Source organism: Temnothorax nylanderi, unplaced genomic scaffold (genome assembly GCF_030848795.1).
Source record: "Temnothorax nylanderi isolate EJ_2023f unplaced genomic scaffold, tnyl_v1.0 TNYL_tig0014_pilon, whole genome shotgun sequence".
Classification (NCBI taxonomy): domain Eukaryota; kingdom Metazoa; phylum Arthropoda; class Insecta; order Hymenoptera; family Formicidae; genus Temnothorax; species Temnothorax nylanderi.
In genome coordinates, this window is record NW_027249076.1 from 98,229 (window position 1) to 123,973 (window position 25,745).

Below are 25,745 nucleotides of genomic sequence, written 5' to 3' on the forward strand. Positions count from 1 at the left end.
CCCTCCCGCTTTTCTCTTTTCCTTTGCTCCTCAAGGGGGTGCGCGCAGCGCCGTTTGATGGGAGTATGATTTTATTACGGCATTACCGAGCGAGCCAAACCCCGAATTGCTCGGCTTATAGTCCGTATTATCTCACCTAAGAGGGAAAGAAGGGGTGACGGAGAAACGGAGGGTGGAACGGGCAACGGCGTGGTCGGAGGAGGAGGGAGAGGGAAGGGACACGGAGCACCCACCCCTCGGCGCGCGTACCCTTCTTCGGGGTAAGGCCACTGCCTGCACGTACGTACGGGGTGGCGTTTCGAGAACGCCGGCGACGCCGGGCGGTCGAGGAGAGGGGAATTGGGGGGGGGGGGAGAAACGAGTGAGCCACCTATATGCCTTTGTGGGCCTTCATTCGAGGGTTGCATGCTCTCACGTTGCCGCCGCCACCACTAACCCCCCTTTCCGTGCGTTCGGAAGGCACGCACGCAGGCACGCCAGTTGACATCCCGCTGCCGAAATCGCACGTCTTTGTCGTCGGACGTGAAGTGAGGCTGCGTGCGCGATCATGTGACACGCGCGATCCCGCACGGTGGGATCTTCCGCGACGAGGATCTCGCGGGAAAAGGGGGTCCTGCTCTTTTCCCTCCGAGTCGAGTACGCGTTGTTGAAAAAAACACACGACGGGAATTTAATATTTTCGAATATTACTCTAACTGTGTGCATACTCGAGTTGCAATGTCAACGTGCATCATGCGATGTCAGCGCGGGCGTTCGACGGTGACATTAAAACAATTATCGCGATTATTCAACGTGTGAAAACTGCTGCCAATCTCCCGAGCGTTGAGTCCGAAAAAATCGAGGAAGATACACTAAAGTGTGATTAGTGATTTGAAATAGTGAAGATCGATAATTCAATTGGAAGCTGTATGACGATCTTCGACGATCTCGATTCACTCGCAGATATGTGATGTGATCTCCAGTCGAGTTCTACGCGTGAATCTTGAACGAGATGAACGTGGCAATCACTTGTCAATCAGTAAGTACCCAAAACAGTGGTAGATTCAATATCGCCCGAGACTCATGAAGGGAAAATCGTTTAGCCGCAACGTAAGAAATAAAATAGTTGCTAATTTCGCTGATCGGTATCGAGCTCGAAGGTCGTTCAATCCTTTCATCGACTAAAGAATCGTCCCGAGGCGACAATTGTAACAGTCAGCGAGCCAAGCAGCCGTGATATGTTCCCCTCGTCAGCGGCGATGCTGAAGAATCTGCAGCAGAGTGCCATGACCTCGCCCTTCCTGATGGAGAACTTGCTCCAGAGCAAGGCATCGCCGGGGACGGACCTCACTAGCTTGACCTTGAACTGGGCGGCGAGTCTGGTGGCGCGACAGCGCGAGAGAGAATGCGAGGCGAATCTCCGGCTCGTTCGGGACCGATCCTCCCCTAACGACATCGTCCAGGATCATCTGGAGCAACGATCCGGCCCGATCGGCGGACGCGATCGCATAATGATCGATTGCCGGGATCAGCAGAGATCCAGCGGCGGCGGTAGGTCCGGCGAGCGGCCGCACGACCGGATGCAGTTCCTTCAGCGCGAGAAGGAGGTCCTGGACCGGAGCCAGGGCGTGTACGACATGGAGAACGAGAGGATGGACGGGCCGGTGATGGTGGACCGGCTGTGCGCGATGGAGAGGCTCTGCAACGAGAGGATCGACAATCGATCCAATTCCGGCGTCGAGTCCTGCAACTCGAACGTGGACGAGGACCCGATCCCGAGCGCGGAGATGGACGGTGGTCTTCAGCCGGCCGACAGGGACGAGATGGTGCTGGGGGAGCGGGTCTCCGCGATCGAGATAGACAGACGGTACGACCTTGGATGCAGAAACGTCATGCACACGTCCGATGAGATGACGATCGTATCGGGGGAGAGGGAGGCGGCGGTGACGGCGGCGGCGACGGCGGTCGAGCGTGCCGTCGACAGAATAGGCGAGAGGACCACCGCCTGTTCCTGTGGCGACGAGCAGTGCTCCGGACCGGCGTGCAGGACCATCCAGGAGAAGGAGAAGCCGCAGCTCAAGTTCAGCGTTAACGCCATCCTCGGCGGTAATCATGACAGGAGGCCGCATCCCGGTAATTCATTAATAAACATTTACCTGGCATATTCGATAGCTGTCCTGGCATTAGTTCCTGAGAAACTGATGATGAAGGGTTTAATTATTTTGAAGCGGCGTTCTCCAAGTTAGCGAGATTCTTGTATTTTAAAAAAGAAGGAAAAGATGAGAAAGAAAAGGATTTTGAAGAACAAGGGAAAAATATTGTCAAGTATCGACAAATGTTAGGATAATTGATTTACAAATAAATGACGATAAATGATTGATATTAGTTATTAGTCGATGCGTCGATTAACGATTTTAAGCTCGGAGATTAGAAACAAGAATTTTTATGGTCTATAAAAGAAAGAAACAATAGAAGAAACTTTGGAAAAGAGAGGAAAATTAATTACGAGGCAAAAGAGATTTCACGGTGATTCATTGATAAACATTTGTCTGACATAATCGAGTTGATGGTTATCCTGTTTGCTGAGAGATTGATCGGGGCGGATTTAGGTTTTCAAAACAGCCTCGAGGTTAGCGAGATTCTTGCAATGTAGAAAAGAAAAGTAAACAATAGGATTTAAAAAATATTTTAAAAAATACAAATAAGTGTTGTGAGATGCATTGGGATAATTTATTGATAATAATGGAAAATATAGTATTAGTTAATTGATTAAGCATTATAAACTCAGAAGCCACCAAATTTTTATGATCTATGAAAGAAAAGAAAAATTAAACAGAAATGATAAAACATACTTTAGAAAATAGGAGGAAAAATATATTTAAAAAATAAATAATTTTAAAATACAGTGAGAAATGCAGAATTTATTTATCTTGACAGAGTATAATAACTATGGCATTAATTGATGTGTTCATTAAGCACTATAAACACAATATTCGGAATCATCATAAAATCATTATCTTTTATGAAAGAGAAGGAAAAAAAATGAAAAGCCACGATAGCAGGTATTTTAAAAAGAAATAAGGAAAAATTGGTTACGAGACAAAAGATTCCGCGGCAATTCATTAATAAATACTGACAACTGTTTCGATATTGTCCGACGAACTAGTCGAATTTTTTGTCCGACATTTTATGACTTTCAATACATTAACTCGAACATGATTTTTAGATCGCGTGCTACTGCTGTTACAAATAACGAAGGATAAATATATTAAATGTACGAGGAAATATAGTTCCAAAAGAGACTACATAAATGTATTTATTTTTTAAATATTATTTTTCGTGCAAGAAATACAGTAGAGATTACATGGAATGTGTTAGTATGTCAAGTAGTATGTACGTATATGTACGTCTTAAGGTCAACAATCGGCGATTGTAATCGCAGATTCGCTCTTATCGCCGGAAAGACATTGTCGGGAAGAGTTTCACGCGGTGATCGGAGAGTGTTGAAACAAAGCTCACCACAAATCAGTGTCGCGAGCAGACTTCTGTCGCCGGTCCCTAAATCTCATCCGCACACCCTCAAGACGAGTCGCGCAGCGTGCGTGCGGGGTTGGAGCGCACAGGGCGTCAGCTGGCCCGCCACTTACCTTCACCCCAATATTAAGCCCTTACGATTGGTGCCTATAATATTAGACAAGCGGCAGGATTCAATGATGTATTGCCGCGTCGCTTGTCGCGCCTTTCCTCCGTTCTGACCTTCCGTGATTCGTCGCCGAATATTTGTCGCTGCAAATTAATGCGAGAGGTTACGAAAAAAACAAGATGCCTAATGGTACAATTATGTTGTATATTTAGCAGTAATAATGCAAAAATTTAGAATTTACAACAAGAACAAAAAGTATTGACAGTAACATAATGAAATAATACTGTTCTCTATATTTCGATTTGTAACTTATTTAAAAACATCTTATTAAAATATTACTGTAGATAATTAGAATTAATCGGGATAATTGTGACAGTAATATAATGCCACGAAAGTTATTCTCGTTATCACTATATAGCTGTGATGCTTTTCCGGTTAATTTTATCTCTGCAAATTCATGTTTATCGCATTATTTCTCAATCCCAAAGTTCACAGTTCCCGATTCTTTCAGCCGAAAGAGTCGATTTTCCTCCGCCACCTCGATTACGAGAAAAACTGTTACAGATTACAGGTCGTTCCGCGCGAAGGTTACAATGCCGTCCCGTCATTCGCAGGGCATCCCCGAACATTTCGCGAGGGTCCGGCGGACCCTCGCATCGCATATACGCATACACGCCGGCCGAAGACCGGCGTGTCCTCATTGTCACTCTTTCCTCCGAACACCCCACTCACCCCCGTCTCTCCCACGTTCATGATTGACACGAGTCGATAAAGACCGTGTGCGCGCGCGATAAACGCGCGTAGACGTATTAGATGCATAAACTGTGCGCAAGAGAGAAAAGAGAGAGAGAGAGAGAGAGAGAGAGAGAGCCCTCGCGCGAGGAAAGCGAGGGGCCAGGCGGAAGAGGAGAGAAGAGATCGCGTGTGGGGCTCCACGAAAGTGGAGAGAGTCGAATGTTGCATTTAACATCGGGCGAATTGCACGCATCTGCCGGCAGAAGGATACGCGGGGGTGGTAAAGGGGACATCGCGCGGACGGGAGAAGGGAGAGAGAGAGAGGGCCCGAGCAGGGGTGGCAATGGGGAAATTCGGTGCGTTCGAGATACGCCGCGGCAGGGAGGGAGGGAGGGAGGGAGGGAGAGGGAGTTTCGTGCGTTTGTCGGATAGCGGATGCATTGACCGTGCCACGTGCATGTGTTACATCCCCCTTCGTTCCCCGCGCGTACCGACCGAGACCGCACCCCTCTTTCTCCCTCCCTCCCTCCCGCCCCCCTGCCGACCTCTCACCGCGAATAGACCCTCCAGCATCCACCGGGAACGCGGTACCGCCGTCCTCCCACTGTCCTTCCCCTCTCTCCCGTCTCCTCCTCCTCCTCCTTCTCCTCGCGTATACATCCTCGCCTCTGCTCCTGCTCCCCACCGTACCCCGGTGGTAACCCCCCCCCCCCCCCCCCCCCCGCAGGCTTGTACGTCATGTCGAAATGTTGTGAAATAATTGCGCGAAAAAGTGATTGGCAACAAACTCGAAATTCATCGACGAGAGACGCGAGGGCCGCTCGCGGCGGGACGGGAATTTGGGTGAGGGGGCAGCGAGGGAGTAGGGCGGGTTGAAACTGCGACGGATGATCCAGCGCGCGGGGGAACGGTGTCTGACGGGCGAGCGACGTTGAATTTTGAATAGCATTTTCACCAATCGTCCCGCGATTTACCGCCCTCCCTTCCCTACCCCTCCTCCTCTCTCGCGTTCACCCCCTCCCGCCCCCGCCGCCTCCCCCGTTCCCACGCGAGCCGCCACTCGCGGCCCATGTTTTTTGTTGCGTATCGCAACGATTATTGATATTTTTCGATATCGACTGTGTGTCGAGCACGACGGACTTGGTTTTAATACGCATATCTCCCGTGGAAAAAACGTCACATTTTATTCGTCGGTTAAATAAGGGAGTTAAAAAAGGAGCGACAGAAAGTTCGAAGGAGGAAAAATCAACCGTGGATGATTCTGATTCAGAATACTAAAAGTCAGATGTGGTGAATGTTTACCTGTATCGAGTTATATTTAGCGAAAGTCGACGAAGTGTTGGGGTAAAATCATCGACGTCGGCATTGTCAATTTTTACTAAATATATCCTGATTAAATAACACTTGTACCATTTGTAACGGGAGGAGAAAAAGATTCGGAATTCATTATTTGCGTCATCGCGTTGCGTCATCGAGAATTGAGACTGCGGAGATTGAGAAGTGACGTGTAATTATGAATATGAGGTAGCTGTTTAATGTAGAGATGCAGCAATTTTCAGATGTACGTCAATGTCATAAACGTCGTTGTAAACGTGGAAATCAATCGGGATGAATGTTTCACATTATACGTAAGACTCATGAAAATTAGACTGGGAGAGAGTAAACGTTTCTCTATTATCAAATCACGTCACGTCAAATTCTGCGTTATTCCCTTCACGGTCGATCAACCGCTCAGGATCCCAAAAAAATGTTTCGGATCCTCGTGAAAAATCGGTTCGCCAAGCATATCCTAAGACAAACACGCTTACTCCGCGGAAGAAACGGTGCATCGTCGTGTGTGCCGCTCCGTAAACGAGCAGTCTTCTCCCCCCTATTTACGAGGCGGAGACCTGCAGCGCGGTATATCTAGTTAATAATGCATCTCTGACCGTAATCCGAAAGAATAACCAGCGAATATATGTTGTAACCTCGTAACCTAAGGCCCGTGAGGGGGCTGCTTAAGCCCAGCGCACAAAAAAAGGACCAGGGCGAGAGGGGGCCCCATCACAACTGTAACAACACGCGAGGGCCGTCCGGAGTTTCTCGAGACCGCAGACAGGAGGTTTAATCTCACGTGACGCGAGAGAGAGAGAGAAAGGGCACGGTAGTGGTAAGAGCCGGCGGGGTGGGAAAGGGGGGGACCGAAGGGACTGACTGTCGTGTCGGGTAGGTGGGGCGGCTTAAAAAACTATTCCCATTCAGTGTTTCCGTTGGCGGCTAAGCCCGGTTATTAGACCGTCGCGGCTAAGCAGCGCGCTTCTCTCATTGGCCGGCTACGAAAACAACGATAAAAGGCGATGAGTATTTTATGGGGTACAGCGCGATGGCACAATGGGACGCCGTGTATGGGCCATTGTCAGGGCATTGTCTGGTTGCGAACGCAAGGCGAGCTCTCTCTTTCTCTCTTTCTTTCTTCTTTTTCTCTCTTTTCCTCCCTCTTTTTCTCGCTCTTTCTCTTTCTTTCCACTTCGGCCTAGAGCCTCCATTATTTCATTATTTTCAAACACGTCACTTTTTTAGCGAGATCGTTCTCTCTCTCTCTTTCTCTCTTTTTCTCCCGACTGCTCTCCCTCTCTCTCTCTCTCTCTCTCTCTCTCCCCCTTTCTGGGCGTGGCGAGGCGATGTTGCAAAAAAACATGTTCAAAATCGCACAGTCGAGACTGGCCCTCTTAGGCGCATTATTAATGTGGGTAGAATTCGCCCTAGTGGAGGGTGAAATCTCATCGGGGGCAAGGCTGGAGAGTCGACCAAATTTTCTTTCATGTTTGCACTTTGTGTCCTCGAGATGGTACGCGTCAGGGAACATAGTTAACTTTTGTGTTATCAGTGAATTTTTTGCCGGGGGATGCGCGAAGGTATCGTTGTGCGACAGTGAGGAATTGTTATAATTTAACCGGAGAGATTTTATTAAATTACGCGTACATGTACATAAATGGAGAGAAGAAGAAAAAGAGAGGAAATTTATAAAATTATTAAATTAATGTTAACATATTAATAATTATGATATAAAGTTTTATTATTTTATTTTTAATTTTTAAGTTTTCTTTCTATATTTTTTCTGTGTCAAACAATATCATTCAATTTTTTGGCGAAAATAATAAAATTTTTTAACGTTAATTAACGAAATTAACGTTTTTTCCGAAATAATGTTTGCTTGAAACTAAATAAAAAATAAATTTTGCTATTCAGTGACTGAGGATTAATTCAAATTTTTATTTTTAAATAAAAATGTTCATTTCTTTGATAGCAAACAAAATTCTTTTTAATTTTAGCATTTAGTAATAATGTAAACGAAATAAGTTATATAACATCTATAGCGGTTACGTTAATTAAATAAAAGTTATTTTAAAAAACAATTTCAGTAGTAACGATTCCATATAATACTATAGATGCATACATGTATATTTCTAAAAGCAGATATATAAATATTAATAGGAATCTTATAATCATATACTAACAATGTATAGCAGAATTTCCCTCTTGATTCCATTATTTTTGTTATAAAAATATGAATTGTCAGCAAAATTTCGTGTAAAGAAACGTAACGCACATAAGCAAATGATAACGTCCACACGGTTGCATTGCGTTTTACGACGTATAAGAGAGATATCCGAGGCAGTCGGTCGCACGAATGTCTGGCTATTTACCCCGGCCGGAGGTGTTGAAGCGTGCGCCGACAAGAGATCGGGCTAAGCCTGGAGCAGTTAAGGAGGGTTTTAGTCTCGGGGGTGTCGGCCCGAATTATGCAACACGAAGGAATACGGCGACTTAGGTATTCGCTCGCACGTAAATCCGCCACCCCCGGGCACATTTCACCGTGAAATACAGCCGGGGCGCGTTCCATATTTAATCGCTCGGCGGTTAATTTACGTCTCCGTATCTGGAAGCATCGAAACTTTCGCAGAAAACCGAGCCTAGCGTCAATATGAATATTTTTACGGAGTATCATCGATGAAGTCACGCCGTACATAATTTATTGAATTATTTCGCTAATCGATAACATGCACCAACGCTAATTGCGCACATCTTTTGGCTACAGTAAGAAACAAATTAGAATATTGCCGAACTTGTGACGATACCATACGGAAAAATGAATGAAGCCGAAGGGAGATAATAGTAACTTTTCGAGTTTGATCTAATATTGAAGCATGGAACATTCTGTCTGTGCAGATAATTTTCAAGGGCTTCCGCCGGAAGCGATACCCGCCTTCCTGCAAAATCTGCAAAATTCGGCGGGCTACAATATCGCCAAGCCGATCGCGAGGCCGGCGGCTTATCACCCTTATCACAGGCCGAGTCATCAACCACCACAACGACACTTACCACCGAACGCTCATCACACGCTGCAACAACTGTTCTACAGGGGTCCATATTTGACAGGTAAGAAACTTGCATAATTACGCGAACAACACACCGTGACGGGGACAGTATGAAGTGGCACAAGTTCAGCTTACCCCTTTCGCGTTTTGGAACGACTAAGATATTTTTTAATCGATACCCCCACACAGCTCGATATATATGTATGATAAATATCATAGATAAATATCATGTATATTGTATATTGATATTCACAAGTTTCGCGTATATTCATTATTTTGTAGCCGCGATACTCCACGTGCAGTTAATAAACAAGCGCGCGCGGACGGACGAGAGACGCGGAAACACGGGCCCGACGAAACGTTTAAAACCGAAACTTCCGCATATGGCGCCAGGCTGCGAGCGCGCGCGCGGCCACGTGCGCGGGGCCGCGCACACACGCCGGGGTTTATCGAATATCTTGTTATAGGTAGGCTCGTATGGGACATGGAGTGCATATGAAGTGCAGTGAAAGCACTACCATATTATGTACATGCTCCGCCACAAGGCAAAATGCACGCATGCAACAAGTGCGTGCAAATATCATCGGTGCAGATAATACCATCATGCTCAGCTTGGCAATATCGCGCAGACACGATCTGGAGATTCAATTGCCCGATCTGTTATTAGATGACTTTGATACAATCGCTATCGAGCGAATCAAGCGCGCCCGCTCCTCCGCGCGCAAGTAATGCGATGTTTGAACGATTTTTTTTTTCTTTTCGCGTAACGTTTCACGCACTCCTCGCACATTTTCTTACTCGATATTCTTTACGTCTTGTCGTGAAACGGATTTCCAAACTTCCCGATAAGCTAAAAACTCTTATTGTTAGAAGCAGCAAGGTATATAGAAAAGAGAAACTTGATCTTTGTTTTGAAAAATATTTAAGTGTCTTCTCTAAAATTTGTAAATGTCGGATAGGTTTCTCCGTTTACATGATAACATTGTGTATTTTTCTTTGATTTTCTTTCGATTATATGATTTAATAAAAGCAATTTTTTTAATCCAAGCGTTACGATAATCCGTAATTTTCTATGCTGAATACAAATCATCGATCTTCAGGATGTTCTATTACTTCAAAATTTTAAAAAATTTTAGATTAAAATTGCAAGACACGGCTATTTTAATGTATTTTGCCATGCTACAGCTACAGCATATGATGTGTTGGAAAAGTTTTATTCCACTTAAAATGAAGCATATGATTAAAACTTTTAATCATATCTTCAAAAGGAATTTGTTATGAAAATTCAAGTTAATGAGATTTGTGTGGTTAAGAGGATATTGGATATACTACATTGCAGATTAAAATTAAATTATTGAGTCAAAAAGTTGACAAAATTAGTCGCTGAGAACCACGCGAACAATCTATTAAACATTTCTGAAATTCTTATTTAAACTTATTAGGAGTCTTTCAATCACTAAAATACAAATCAAATCTCAATGAAAATTCAAAATGATAAAGTCAAGATGTCGGAAAGAAAAATACGAATTTTTACCAAAGTTTATGGTACAACAGTGATCTCTCAGGACGCTGAGTACAATTCCGATGTTAAAATTGTCGAATATGATATGACATACATACAATGATATTCGATAGTTCTATGATCTTTAATTGTTTAATTTAAAATCTTCCTGTGGTATAATAGATTCAATATTTGATTATAAAAATGTTGCCACAACTTTAATCTTTAAGAAGTTTTTTGAAGAATTGAAAGTGAATTAATGATATATGCATGAACGAAATAAAATCTATCTAGTATATTCATGTTTCTATCACAGTACGTTAAAATAGTTTTTGTTTGCAACTTTTAATTCAAATTTTTCGAAGTTGTAATGTAATGGAACATTTCTGAAGATTATACGAGATCCTATAAAGCATAAAAGTGCTACAACGAATGATTATTTTCTCTTTGAACTTTTCTTTATTGAACCATATAGTATATACTATATTGTACATGTGTTTTTCGTTATGTACCTCTAAATTTTCTTTATCGATGTTGACGCCACTTTTTCTTTCTCGAGCGAACTGATCATAAAGTACAAGTAACATCGGAGTGCTATAATAAATGCTATAATAAATTTAGCAAAATGTGTACATCAACGCGTTATGTTCTTCTTGTTAACAGTCGCTGGTTCCGGGACCGGAAGCCATCATCCCGGTACGCCCGGTGGAGGCGCCGTGTTTCCGGGGACCATTCAGGGCAGCATCGGCGATTTTTCCGGGACTGGTCTGGTCTTTCCATGGGCGACGAACGCGCGCGGAAAGCCACGCCGGGGGATGATGAGGAGAGCCGTTTTCTCGGATCTCCAGCGACGCGGACTCGAGAAGAGGTTCCAGATACAAAAGTACATCAGCAAGCCGGATCGCAAGAAGCTCGCTGAGAAACTGGGTCTCAAGGATTCGCAGGTATGCATAATCGTGATCCAAGGAAATTCTCTTTATTTTTTTTTTTTTTTGGTTGGAATACTCGAGAGGCGGAACATTTTCAATATTCGTCGAGTATAATTCGGACGTTCGAGTACTCGAGAATAATAATTGAAATGTATTGTTACACCATTGTCCGACTTGCACCGTTATCCCGTATTATATATTTGCAGTATTCCAGTACCGGCAATTTAATCGCAAAACCGATTTAATCACGTAGATTTAATTCGCAACATTTTTACACTCGCAATTTCGACGCGATTTACAATTGCAGCGAGACGCAATTATTTACCTTCTTCTCGCGCCGACGCGGTTTTCCGTGCGCGCGCAAATCAATGGCATATCAATTATAGCGCGCATCGAAGCGCATAATTCGATTCCTTGTGATCCAGAATCCTCGCTCTCGATAATCGCATCAGGCATGTCATATGCAGGCAGATTTGCATACGCGATGATAGGCGGATGTGCTCGCGTTGTATTACAATCGAGAGGCTGCGCCGTGAGCATTAGAGACGGCACACGGTGTTTAATCCCGTGCTTAATGATCTCCTCGGCGCAATAGTAGTTCAAGCTAATCCGCGCAAACGTGCTAATCCAAACCGTAATTAAACCAGGAAATTCGCTAACGCAGATCTAACGAACAAAAGAAAAGATTTTATCATTAATAGTCGATGGACTGCCGCGCAACTCCGTTTATTATTAGCTTTCCCTCTTGCGATCAGTTCTAAATTTAATTATATCATTTTTAGTGACCTTCGAAGAATTATTTTGATGTAGGAACAGCGATTGTTCATTTCTCGATAGAATCGATAGACGCAATCGCATTTATTCTAATTTGCTCGCTTGCGTCATTGTAATTTTCACGAGCCCTTCACGTCTTTCGTGAGTCGAGTTTCAAATCCGATTGGCGATTATACAGATTTCGCGCGACTTCCGGGTAATTAGGTCGACGAGGTCGAGTCTCTTGAAAGGAATATAGTGATTCTCGGGATGACTCCCGGCGCGAGAGATAATCACACCGGGTTCCCGATAACGGGCCGGCATAATCGGGCAGTTAGGCGCGTGCAAGACGCGGGAAGGTGGTACGCGGCGAATATATATATTGTGCTTAATGAGGGCACTAATTGTCGCTCTAACGAAGTACGAGCCCCGCCGCCGTACTCTCTCTCTCTCTCTCTTTCTCTTTCTCGCGATTCCATTCGGGACAGGCTGATAGAGACTAATGCTCGGTTTTGTCGAATGCAAAATCGCCTACCGCGCGAGTACCGCACGAGCGAGGCCACGTGTAAACGTGTGCGATGTGCCGGGCTCGCCTAATTGCACGACCACCGATTTCAAGAACGATCGGGCAGTCGTAGCCCATTAAGTCTCAGTATAATAATAATTATGTACCTCGCCGCTTCGCGTAATTAACTCTGCTTAATTAGCTTCGCGATTAATTATTCTAATCGTGAAAGAGCTGTCAGGAGAGACAAACGTGATGTCACTTCCGTCTTCGGCTGCTAACTAAGTGTGTCTAACTTACTTATAAGATGTTTAACTAATATTTAAAGCATATAAATTAATATTAAATGAAAGCATTAATTATATTTAGCATTGTGGAGGCATTAAGTATCTGTTGCTGTTAGAGAATGACAATTATAATTGTATTAGATATAGAAAATGAAATTTCTCGGACATTCTATTTTCTATTTCTCAGCTATTATATTTCACATTAAAACATATGCTATTTAATTCTATGTAAGTTCGGGAGGATATTTCTATGTCTCTGTTGCCTGGAATATTATTTTTCGGGGCAGCCTGCCCGGAAACGTCAATAAACACTTTACGTTCGCTCATTCGTTTATTCAAATACGGACGATTTGGGAACGACGCGCGGAATCGGAATAAAAACCTCGATGGCCGCGTTTGGCTGCCGTGGCATCGCGGACATTCGCGCGCCCGCCTGAAAACGACCGAGCCGCGCTCATGAAATCGAATGAAACTAACTCAGCGGCGCGCCATTTCCGGATATCGTTTAGTTCCATTAGCGTCACGCCGAGCGGTCTCACATGTAGCGGCGGCGTGCTACGCTATACGTTGCATATACACCTACGTGCGCGACTAATGAACTGGCATCGCCCGATTAACCCCGTACCGTGGGGGATATTATGTGCCTGGCTCCCTTCCTCTGTTGCACACAGCCGCGCTCGCTCTTTCTTCGTGTACGTCAACGCGATACGTCGATACCGCCCGTGATCTGCCCGCGATATGCACATATATGTAAAACGCACGCCTGCAAGTCGATATTACTTGAAGGTGCGCGGCTCTCTATCCGAGATAATTAAGTTTGCTCTGTAACACGCGTTAAGCGGAGAATTACAGATCGTTGCTTAATCCTGAGATTGTTACTGGCGCTCTTGAAGAGAAAGATGGAAAGATGTACCAAAGATAATTGAAGGATTTGATATGACGAAAGAAATAAGATTGAGGATAAAAATATGTGTCAAAATATATCAAGTATATCAATAATCTGCAAAGGTTACTTTTTAAACAGCAAATTGTGTTTTTAGGATAATGAATCTTATAAATTATGTACTTCTCATTCTTTTATGTAAACGAAAAATAATGCCTGACTAATTGTCTGAATAATTGTCATAAATATTATTAAAGATTAAGAAACTATATTATATATCTAACAGATATTTGCTTTAAAAAAGCTAATGAAATCTGGACGATAATAATAAATTGATTCAATGTACAAATTTTTAAAATTTTATATAATATATCGCTTTATATGAGATCGAAATGTTGACGTGACAAAATTGAATAAACAAAAAGCGATATTTAGTTGAATAAATGATAATCGGTGATGTGGGAGAAAAAAGTAACGGTAAAAAAATTATTATCATAAAAAAGAATATTATAAATATTATCCAAGATTTAAAAAAATATAATTTTAACAGACATTATTTGCTTTGTATGTTTGTATTTTATATACGCGTGTATTCTGTTGCTTTTCAAATATTTTTCTTCATACTTCAATTATACAGCTCATAAAATTAAATGGAATATCTGCTTTGAATCCCGACAGAAATTGTAGATTATAAATCTATCATGTACAATATATAAATCATCTGAAGTGGATTTTAAGGAGAGACCCAGACAGTAATTTCCCAGGTAAACTGATTCGTCGTTCAAAAATTAAAATCTTCCTTTTTTAAGTCCTAAATATAATTATACCGTTTCGAGATCGAGATGTTACTGGCGGACGTGAGAATATCGGGCAAACAAGAAGCGGCTTCTGGCCGGATGAATGGTGGTCGCCGGTGAATATATACGAGAGAGCAAGAAAGAGACAACGGGGCGCGGCGCGCGAGGAAGGGATACACGGGCGGCGAGGACTGTGTAGGGATATATCCTCATGTATAATTCACACCTCGAGCGCCATGCTTCCACCGCCATTGGTCGAGGCTCACTCTGTCGCTGGTTTTACGAGAAAATCTAAGGATCAAGCGCGCATACATACACACGGAGACCGGGCGCGTACACGGGGGGGAAGGGGGGCCAAGAAGAGAGTGAATTGACGTTTCTTGCGGTTCCGCAATCCGCATACAAAAGCTGATTTTGCGCCCTTCTTCCGGCCGCGCCTCCCCTCCCGCCGCTGTCGTTGAGCGATCGCGAACAACGTGATAAGAATCCAGCGGGTATTCGCGGTGAATATACTCGCCCGGCGAAATCTGCGTCTCGCAAACGCGGCGAATTGTTGCACCCGGATTCTTAAATCTACGATTAAATATCTATATATGTCGATACGCTTCTGATCTTTGAATATTTCTTCTTCAAAGGATGCTCGCACATTAACACATTGCGGCACATTCATAATATTTTTCTTTTCCTTCCTTTGTCTCTTTTTCTACTCCATAACAATCAAATTCGAAGGATTCTATCCTTCTATCAAATACGCGAAGCGTCGTAAAGTGGGGGGGGGGGGGATTACGGTCTTCCGATTCCGGAACAAATAATCTCGTCAAAAGTGTACCGAGCGAAACGGCAATTTCGATTACCCGATTCCAATGAAATGATACTTCGGCGCCGCGACGCGATTCAGCTTCGTAAGTACATATCGAACGTGATCCCGTCGTTAAAAGCAATTGAACTCCGACTGAACGCATCCGCAATATCTCTAACATTACTTTTTATCGCGCGCGCGCGCGCGCGCGAGCGAGGGGGAAACTTTTCCCAACTTTATTAGAGGGTGTTTCCGGGCTCGAGAGAGTTCCTGCGATTTGAGAACTGCGATTCTGCGCATTCGTTGGCCGGCTATCTAATATCACGGTTCGCCACACGAACACCCATAAAAGCGATTATTGTCCAATGATAGTTCTTTCTCTCTGCCCTTCGCTCTACCTCCGTTTTCCTCTGCCTCTCTCTCTCTTCTCTCTCTCTTTCTCTCCCCCTCTCTATCCCTCTCTCTTTCTCTCTCTCCGTTTTCCTCGATGTCTCTTAATAGCGGCAAAGTGTTGGTAGCAGATGCCGAATTTCACGTCTCCCTTAATGTACCGAGCGCGAGAGCGATAATACTGCTATCGGAACTTCCGTCTCGGTATTGCAATCTAAGTTATCGAGCTATCGACGTGTCGGATGCGTGTCGAAGTGGCATTGTTATCGCCACCGTTTGCCCATTATCGCGTCGTTACGTGTACAGCTGCGCCGTTTGCAATACACTCGGATTATTTATAAAGCATTTCGAAGCTCCGAAGACCACAAGAATATCTTTAACAATTTTTAGTTGACGCTTAACGGCGCTATAAAATTTTCCTCCGTTTTCTGGCAATTAGGTTTTTTGTTATCAAAATAGTCTCTTCTTAAACATGACGTTCCTGTAGTTTCTCAACACAGATGTGAGTTTCGAAAATTACTTCGAATTATTGTATCTCGAATTCTTCGCCGGATCCATGAATCTTTTTTCGAATTTAATTAAGGACTTGCGGTGCCACGGGTGGATGATAATAATAAAGCTTTTCCGAGGGTAATCTGGTACTTTGAGGGGCGGGCAGGATACCAGCGGGTAGAGAGGAGGGAACTGGTGGGGAGGGATGGATGAGAGAGGTGCCGTTTCACACAGGTTCGAGGCTTCACTACAGTTTATGACGAGGGTGGGTTTAAGAGGAACGTTGAGGGTTAAAGGGGGATAACTAAAGTAATTAGTGATGGTGAGCGAGAGCCAACCCCTTTCTTGGCTATGCCTACACCCTTATCCCTCTCAGCGCCTTTAACGAGATGAAGATGTTGATTTATCACGGAAGCCTGGCTCTTCAGAAACCACGAAGGCTCATTTTTGTTTTATATGTAGAAGATTAATATTGTATATCACATATTTTTTGTACATTGTGTATACATGATATGTTTTATTATTTTTTGCGTATCTATAATTTTTTCATAATGACATATGGCAAGGCCATGGTACACTGAATAAGAGAGATTTCGTAAAATTTACTTTAAATGCAATTTTGCATCTCCAGTAGACTTTGCAAATTTTAAAGACCTCCACTCCGCTCTGAATTCTTCATATATCTCGCTTTCAAGAGATATTTAAGATACTTGAAAAATCTATAATTCTCTAAATATTTAACGAAGTGAACGAGAATAAATTAGAAGAATCCGTGATATTTTATAATGAAGATATTAGCAACTAAGAACAGGCTCGACTACGCTTGAAGATTTTAAGAAATTAAGAAACGTACGCGATGCCGGGAAAAATTAAGAGATGTAGCTTTTCATTTCCGCCTTGGGGAATATTGAGACAGCGGCGCGCAGCGTTTTGTCAGAATCGCTCTCGCGTCGCCCGTAGGTAGAACTCATCAACGCCGTCGACCTTAAATTATCTGGAATTATGAGGAGGCCGGCCACTTTTATGCCCGGGACGTCTCCGTTATGTCGGATCTACTGACGGAAACGACGGAAAAATTAAAGAGAGCCCCCGGGGCTTGTTATCTTTTTAATAATCAGAACCGACGGGCACGCGGGGGCGGCGGCGGCGGTTTCCCTTCTTCTTACAAGTTGCCAGAGCTGTCAGAATCACGCCGCGAGCTTAATTCGCGATATAAAAGCACGGATCCTAGTTGCGCCCGGCACCGATTTCACGGAACTTGCCCGACGTCGCCCGACTCCGGGCAAGTCTCGTTATTCGTGTATAGCAAAAATTGCCGAGTTCTTTTAAGCTTCCACGTCATATTACGTCCCTCGGCTTGCACGACTGAATTATACGACTGACGTGGTAACGTTCCGCAGAAATTAGAATTAACGCGTCTCTTTCCGCGCGCATCTCGATATCCCGATCTTGGAAAAAGAGAGTAACGCGTCAAAGTTCTATCTGTGTCTTATTTGAAGTCGCCGTCTTCTTGAACTCTGCGAGTTTTAGATCGCCTTCTTCGAAGACGGCCTATCTAATCGAGGGACGCACAATGCCCGCGATTTTGCGCCGAGATATTCTCAAGCACTAAATTAAATCCCGACGAGATCCTTATCCGATCTTTTCATTTCTTCATCTTGCTTGTCGTAGGGCGAGTGTCCCGCTCAGATCCGCGAATTATATTAAAGAATAGGGGAAAAACGATTCCACCCTCATGCTACTGGCAGCCTATTTAATACCCGCGAAAGAAAATACTAAGGATTCCGCGTATAAGACGGTGTAGTGGAATCTTTTCTTTCGCGTGTAAAATGGGAGGCGATTCTAAATTGCAGGCAACTGTCGAGCCCGATAAGGATGGTTATAATAATAATTTGTTAACTTCAGCTTACATGCCGAGAAGTGGTGGACTTGGGTTACAAAATTACTTAACACACTCGTACCGTCCATGCATCGTACTTAATACTACCTCTCTCTATTCTTCCTTACTCTAAACAGTCTCTTTCTCTCTCTCTCCACAATTTCCCTTTTAAACAGTTGATTATTCTAGATTTTTCTCTTTTATTTCTACTAATTCCACAAACTAATCCTTGGTCGTATCACATTCCTCTATACATAATGACTAATATAATCCCTTCCTTGTCCGCAGAACATACACATAACGTTTCGATAAGGATAGTTAATTTATTTGCCAAATAGACGCGCGAAATAGATTAAATAACGTTAAATGCATTCAGTGACACGGAAAGATCTTTCACAGCGAATCAACTCAAATCGGGAAACGAATCGGGAAATTGCGAGCGCGATGAATTTGAGCAGCGCTTAATTATTATCGCGACGGGAGGCGGGAGAGGTAAACGCTCTCTTCAATTCAATTTCCACGCCGCCGGTCTCGCAGATCGTCCTTTCCCACGGCACTGACGTTGACACGTTAGATAGATCGGCCATTAGGTTTGGCGTTTCAAGAGGAGGGTATCGAGTTTCCCGGATTCCGTCGGTCAAATCAATTTGTAGCCATTAGGTCCGCCGTTGATTCGAGTTTGCCTTGGCAAGCTTTTACGAGAGAGCAATCTCACCGCCGTCGCGGCTCACCGTCGGCGGGAGCTGACCCGAGGAGAGCTAGCCCGACCTGTATTTGCACAAACGTCGAAGCTCGCAGACGGAGAGATATGTACGTTTGATGTCCGTCACGAAGAACCTCTGTTCTTCGTATATCCACTTACAAGATACACACCGGCTACGCGATAACGCGAACTTACAGGATCGACGATCTGTCTTCATAGCGTCGCTCTTGGCTATTCAAGTCCTTCGATGTAACTTCTTGCCGAGAGACGTAACGTAGCCGTATCAGGGCATTAAAAAACTTCCTACTCTGCCTATAGTTACACTAAAATTCTTTGTGTTAAATGAATTTTTTCATAAGCGACACGCAAACTATTAATTTCTTCTTAGAAAATTAATATACATATAATTTTATCCTTGCATATTGTGGTAAGTTTTTGAATATTTAATTCCTAATATTTTTTTAAGGAACTGGAAAAATTGGAAATGAAACTGTAAGATTTAAAACAATATCGTTGTTAAATAAAGCAGCTTAAGAATTATTCTTAAGAATTGTTCTGCGATATTTCCGGGAGACACAAAAATTCTCCCTCTGAGTCGGTTGATTCTTCCCGTCTGCGAGAGTTTCACGTTTATTTCTCTGATAATAGCTCGGCTTTTCTTATTCTGTTATTCGCCTAGCTATTTTTTCTAGTTGTTCCTCGAGTACGTCAGTCTGGCGGAAGTCCATTCGTCTTGATCGCGGGTGGATCAAAGTCTAGCGAAGGACGACGGCTATGACGTTACCCTAATCGCTCCGGCTACAATCTGCCGCGGATATTAAAAACAAAGGCCTGCCTCTCGCAGAGCATAACATGAATATAACGCCGCGCAATATCTTACGGGCTTTAAGCTCTTCGGCTTAGCCCGTGGACCTTCATGCATTATGGATTTTACTTTGAGAGAGCGCCGTTGCCCCCCGCCGCCCCTTTCTGCCCCCCCCCCCTCGCTCTCGCTCGCGCCGGAGGCGGACGCGGGAGCTAAGAAACCATGAATATACAATACCGCGGTATATGCATATAGATCTCGCCTTTGAGAATCAACTTTAATCACTCACGGCGAGCGCGCCGGTAAAATCGAAAGCCGAGGGATCGAGCGGCATCGATGACTCCGACGGCGATAGCGAAGCGCTTCGTTCTCAACCCCGTCTTTCCGCCTGCGAAGATGCAAATATGCGAGCTCAATGCAAGTTGTAGATATTTATAATGAAAACCGATTTTAATACACTGGACCGTCCCGGAACTGTTTCACTCATCCGATGAGTTTGGAGGCATGCAGGCTTGCCGAATTTCATGTTATTTGCGAATTGACTCGAGATTTGATGAATAACGTTTTGTTAATTAGTTGAACTTTCGAAGCTAATATAACATGCGGAAAAGCATCCTTATAATATAAAAGATTTTGGCGCTTTGATATTTTATTTTGATACTAAAATTTTTGTCTTTAATTTCCTGAAGAAATGCGACCATTTTACTGATTGATTGAATATAGATTTAAACGTGCTCTTTTCGGCATTTAGAAATAATTTTGCAACGAAAAAGTCGGATACACGAGCTGCGCGACGATGAGTTCCTCTCGCTGTCCGCTCTCGCGACATTTCTCCCGGAAATATCACTTCCGATTCGTACCGGATCGTATCCACCCTCGCAGCCCGGTTATATGACCTGCACGCAGACGGATTGTAAATTTGCAAATTGTATATCCCGATTGTAAACCTTCCCTCCGCCCTCTTATCGCAGGCTGACGTCGATTCCGACGTGTTCCTCTCTCTCGTTTGCTTGTGAGATCGTATTCATAAAACCGGATGAGCGTGTAACGATAAATATGGGATTCTCCTTTTCTCTACGACGACCCGTGGAGATCTGTCCTGCGTGCCTCTATTACGAGCTTTATACATAAAAAAAATTCTTATCATACGATAACGCGAAGAGTAATTTATGTCGCGATTTCTGTGAAAAAATCCTATGAGAAGGAAAACAGAAACCTAAAATGAAAAAAAAAACAGGTAACAATTGCGAATAAATCTTTACGGTTTGTTTAAAAAATCGTACTGGGAACGGTCTTAATTTTACTTGCAGTGACATGTTTTAATTTCTTTTTTTCTTTAATCGGTTGATTCGGACTATTGTGGTTTTAGAACGGCATTTGTCTGACGATGACGGTGATATTTCGTCGAACTGGAAAAGTGATTTCATATACGACGTCTCAGACGCGAGAACACGTGACGTTTTTCACTCTACATCAGCAATTGCCAGCTCATCTCCGGCTGAATCGCGTCGCGGCAGCTTGCGCTGCTCTTTTTACTTTTACGATCTCGTACCACCCTAACTGATATCCGCACTCTTTTACGGAGACATTCGAAAAGCTCCCCCTCTCATAACGCCGAACTGCCTGCTTTTATTACCGGTAATTAATTTCGTAAAGATGCCCTGAGATATCAAATAAAAATGTTTTAATTAAAGATTTTTTAACGTAATTATTCAATGAAGGCAAGTGCCATTTCTCGCGTTTTAATCGAGATTTCGAAAAACTTTGTACGTTGGAGTAAACAGTTTTCACATTGGAAGATATTCCACTGTAAAGAGACACTTGTCCTCGTGTCTCTCCATTATCTTAATCAAATTAAATTCAATCCTACGATCATTAATCTAAAAACTTTAATTCAATCTCGCAAACACACGGCAAAGATATTTCCGGCGTACTGAACTATCTCCGTGAATCAGAGATTTTATATTTATCTCTAGAATTAATAATCAACGTTACATAGACATCGTTTGTGCTGCACAAATAATACAAACGGACGTGTTTTATTTTCCTCATTAATGTGAAAATTCATGTTATATAAGGCAGCACAAATATCCCGCCATTTAAGAGTCCAGTCAAATAATCGAATAGCCAGGCAACTCATGAGCAAAGAGATGGGTGCGGTATATAGGTGATTTTTCATATCACCGGGCTTCAAAGAATTAAACGAGATCCGCCGGTGTTCGCAATTACGCCTTTATCCGCTCCGAGAAAAACAATCGATTAAATCGTCACCGGGGCGGCGCGGCGCGCCGATAAATCCGCAAAGGCCCTTTTTCCCCTCTATTATCGCGCGACTTCCTTTCCATACATCAGACAGCCGTCTGCCCTTCGCCCGCAGGATCGCGCCACGCCGGCAGCTTTGTGCCGTACTTTTTACGTTTGATCCAACCCCCGTTTGCCCGCTCCCTCCTCCGCTCTGGCTGACCTCTGCACCTCACAGTGTACCGCTGTACGGATGGCAACCCCTACCCGACTCTCTGTCGTCCCTTTCGCTTCCTCCCCTCCCCTTCCTACCCGCACTCTCGACCCTCCGGTCCTCACTCCTCTCTTACCTCGTCCTTTCCGCGCCGAGAGTTAACGCGGGTGCGAAGGGGAAATTTAAAGAGAGAGAGAGAGATTTTTTTATAGCCTCCACTTTTTCCCTCGAAAAACAAACGATCAACAAATGAATGATAGTTAAATTGATAAATATATGACAATCCTTAATCTGTGAGTTTTACGGATGAATTTTTTTCAAGGAAAAATCAATCAGTAATCAATAATTTCTTTGCCAAAACGTAATAAACCCGCTGACGGGATTGCATCATTTGATAAAGAATTATCAAGATACAGTTAAGAAAAAAACTATTTTTAATACTTGGACATGCAGGAATCGGAAACGATTAACCCTGCTATGTTATGTACGTATAAAGATTGCGTGAAGAAAAAAATCTTTTCCATGTATCCCCCTCGTATGAAGTATGATCCCTCTCTTCTTCTCCTCCGCGAATTCTGGACCATCCTGACTCCTCTCTTTCTATTCTGTTGTTTCTGCGCTATTCCGGAACATAGAATCGACGAGCGCATGAGAGGGAGTCCTGAAGAGAGAGAGTCAGGTACATGAGTGAGTGAGTAAGTGAATGAGAGAGAGAAAGAGAGAGAGAGAGAGGGAGAGGAGGGGAGGGAGAGAGAGATTGAGGGGGTGAGCACTCGTGACCACGCCGGCGAAGGGCGGAGAAGGAGGAGGAGGGGGAGGGGGGGAGAGGGAGTCGGCAAGAGTGAGTGAGCTGAGGGGTAGTTCTGAGGCCGACGTCATAATCGATCGTCTTTTATTAAACTGCACCAGATGGCGCCACCACCGCACTAGGCACAGCGTGGATGGCACAAGGGGGTTGAGTTGAAAGAGCGGCCGGGGGGGAGGGGGAGTGGGACGAACGTAGGGGGACCGGGGGTTCAAGCACGAGGGAGTGCACGAGGGTAGGCGGAAGTAAGGGCGGGCGCGTGGGTGCGAGGAATGGGGCAGGGAGTTAAACGGAGGAGGATTTCCAGCCCGGGGTTCCTCCAGGAGGGATGGAGAAAGGGTGGAAGACAGGAAGAGAGAGCGAGAGAGGCCGCAGCCAATCGTTTAACGATTACCCACTCGCGCACTCTATATAACGCCTTTCGGATATCGTCGTTATGCTTGATCCTCGCGACTATAGCGATATTTGAACGATCCTAAGGGTGGACCGATCGGCTGCAGTTTAGGGAATAATCGGGGGGGGGGGGGGATGAAGGATCTATTCTCTCTAACGTCGTCCAATTTTCCAAGATCTTATACGCTAATTAAAATTTTTGTACTATCACGACGGATATAATTAAGGATGTGGGATAATCAAGATTCGTTCGCTCTCTATTTTAATGAGCTTCTCTTTTAATTTCCATACCGCCTGAGAGGGGCAAATTTTGATAATGAGGTAAATGAGATGTGTGACATCACACTGTTTTTTGATATTTTATTGTCGATAGTCGATGATCATCTTTTTTAATAATTTCGTTACATTTATTAAATAAATAGCACATTCGCTTGATGAAACATATAAAATGTAATTATCTGTTATTACATTTTACAACAACGAATTAACTGTTATTATTTAAATCTATTTTTGCTTATTATCTATCTGCCTCTTCTTTTTATTGTCAGTTTAAGAATATTCATTGGCGCCGGAGTCTTGTACAACTATACTACGGATTATAGCTATATCGCACTTCTTACAACTGACGGAGAAGATATTGAAATCGACACGCTGCTCGCTCGCAGTTGGATTTTCTGAGGAAGCGTGCTTGAAACTCGAGTTGAAGGGTGGGAAGATCTTTTCAGAATCGCATATAAACGATGAATTTGACAGCTATACGTCGATGAGTCTGGAAAGAACAGGATATAAGCGGAAAAGAAATTGAAATTTATAAATTTTCAGCAAAGTCGCAGGCTGAGCGCAAATCATTGCAAACGAGTCATTATTATGTAGAACAGAAATGTCAAATTCAACTCTTGTACGAACAAAATGAAATTATGAGAGAAGGAGAGAATCGCGTTTTAAAATTCCGTACAAAAAATAAAACAATATAAAAATCTATTCTACGTGAGAATTAAATTTAAAAAATGCATTAGCATATTTTATAGATAATAAACGTCGCGAAGAAAAAATGCAAGTTTTCAATGTAATTCGCAAACATAATAAAAGATTAGAATAAAACTCGCTGACAGAAGTAGCCGGAAGTAATGTGTAAGAGAAGGCTTTGAGATTCTCTCTATCTTTTTAACATATTTATTAATTTTTATTTCGATGCATCTCCATGTTTCATTAAAATTTTTTCTTTAGAGGGAAGGGGGTAATCTTTCAGTCTTAAAGTACCTTGCTATCATATCAGGAGATGGAATTTTCTGAAATAATAATTAATATTAATTGTTTTATTTTAATTTTCACGTCTCTTGCCGATATTCCGAATAACAATGTGAAGGAAGGGGTGTCTCGGAGGAACCACTTCAATCACCAATTTCGTTCGGATTCTCCAGACGAGCGGCATAAACTGGCAACTCGCATACACACCGGTGGGGAAACCGCGGGGCTTCACTTCCGATCTTCTCTCGCACCCTCGGCCCTCCCGCCCTCCCGTTCCGCGTCCCTCTTTCTCTCTCTTTCTTTTCGTTTTGCGTTTACCGAGAGACGGCGGTGATTGATTGTCCCGTCAGCGGCAGGCAGGCCGGGAACTAACAAAAGTAACAAAGCACCTCCGTCCTGAGAGTACTGCCGCCACCGCCGCCGCCGCCGCCGTTGCCGCTGCCGCACTTTTCGGCGAAGTTGAATTGCTCGCCGCTTTACCGATTTCGTCGCCCTGTCCGATTTCATCCTCCCCGCGTGCTTAATCTCGCTTCCCGCGACACCGGCGCGAGATGGTAGGGAAAATTCGCGGCCGCGGCGAGTTTTTCGAAGCTCCGTCACGCATCCTTTGCTTGTCGAATTTAGCAGCACCCCATGGACGTTGCGATTAAAATTTTCGCACCCTTATGTCAATTCGATAGAGGAACCCTTCGTCCATCCTCATCGAGGAAGGAGCCAATTTCATAATTTTATTTAGGTACTATCTGTTATGAGTATATATACAGTTGATTTTACTGTAATTCTTAAAAATAGATTAGAGTTACTCGCTGCTGCGGAGGTAACTTTGCGTTATAACAGAAAGGAGATTCCAGAGATGAACTAACATTTAAGGGAAAAAATTACGCTCCTTAATTTCAACATCTGCAAGAGATTAGTTGCCTGCTCATGGTTCTCTTAAACATCGGACGATTCTAAATTCCCTTTTTATTAATATAAAATTACCACCGCGGGAGCGAAGTACATTGCATCGTTTAAGGATAATTTAACGTGCAATCGCAGCGTGGGAAGGTTTCAAAGCTTATTTGGCAAATACATTAATTACCACCTTTAGACAGGAAGGGGTTAAATATTCTAAAACTCTACACGCGTCGCTTACGTTAATATACCTAACACACGCACCCACACGTGCGCGCGCGCGCGCGCACGTGCACACACACATTCTCGCACGATTCTGGAGGTAGTAAATGGTCAGTAAACGGGGCACGGTCTCTCTCGTGGGTAACACCCTAGAGCTAAAGAGTGTATTAGCGCGTCAGATCGTTAGGGTCTACATGGTGTCAAGCGCATACATCCCGCCGTATGAAAATTTGCAGGGCGAGTATAGGTGAATTAATTCGTCGCGGCGAATATAACTTTCTCACCTTTTG

General features: G+C 43.8%; 1 protein-coding gene across 1 annotated transcript in view; it reads left to right on the top strand.

Moving 5' to 3' along the window:
- The first annotated feature begins 407 nt into the window (after positions 1 to 407).
- The window catches only part of Dbx (homeobox protein Dbx), a 38,136-nt gene continuing 12,798 nt past the window's right edge, over positions 408 to 25,745 (top strand). The window contains exons 1-3 of the mRNA XM_071697927.1: positions 408 to 2,112; positions 8,567 to 8,776; positions 10,880 to 11,160. Of these exons, the coding sequence (XP_071554028.1) occupies positions 1,218 to 2,112; positions 8,567 to 8,776; positions 10,880 to 11,160 (1,386 nt within the window). The 5' untranslated portion in view covers positions 408 to 1,217. The remainder of the gene's footprint in view (positions 2,113 to 8,566; positions 8,777 to 10,879; positions 11,161 to 25,745) is intronic.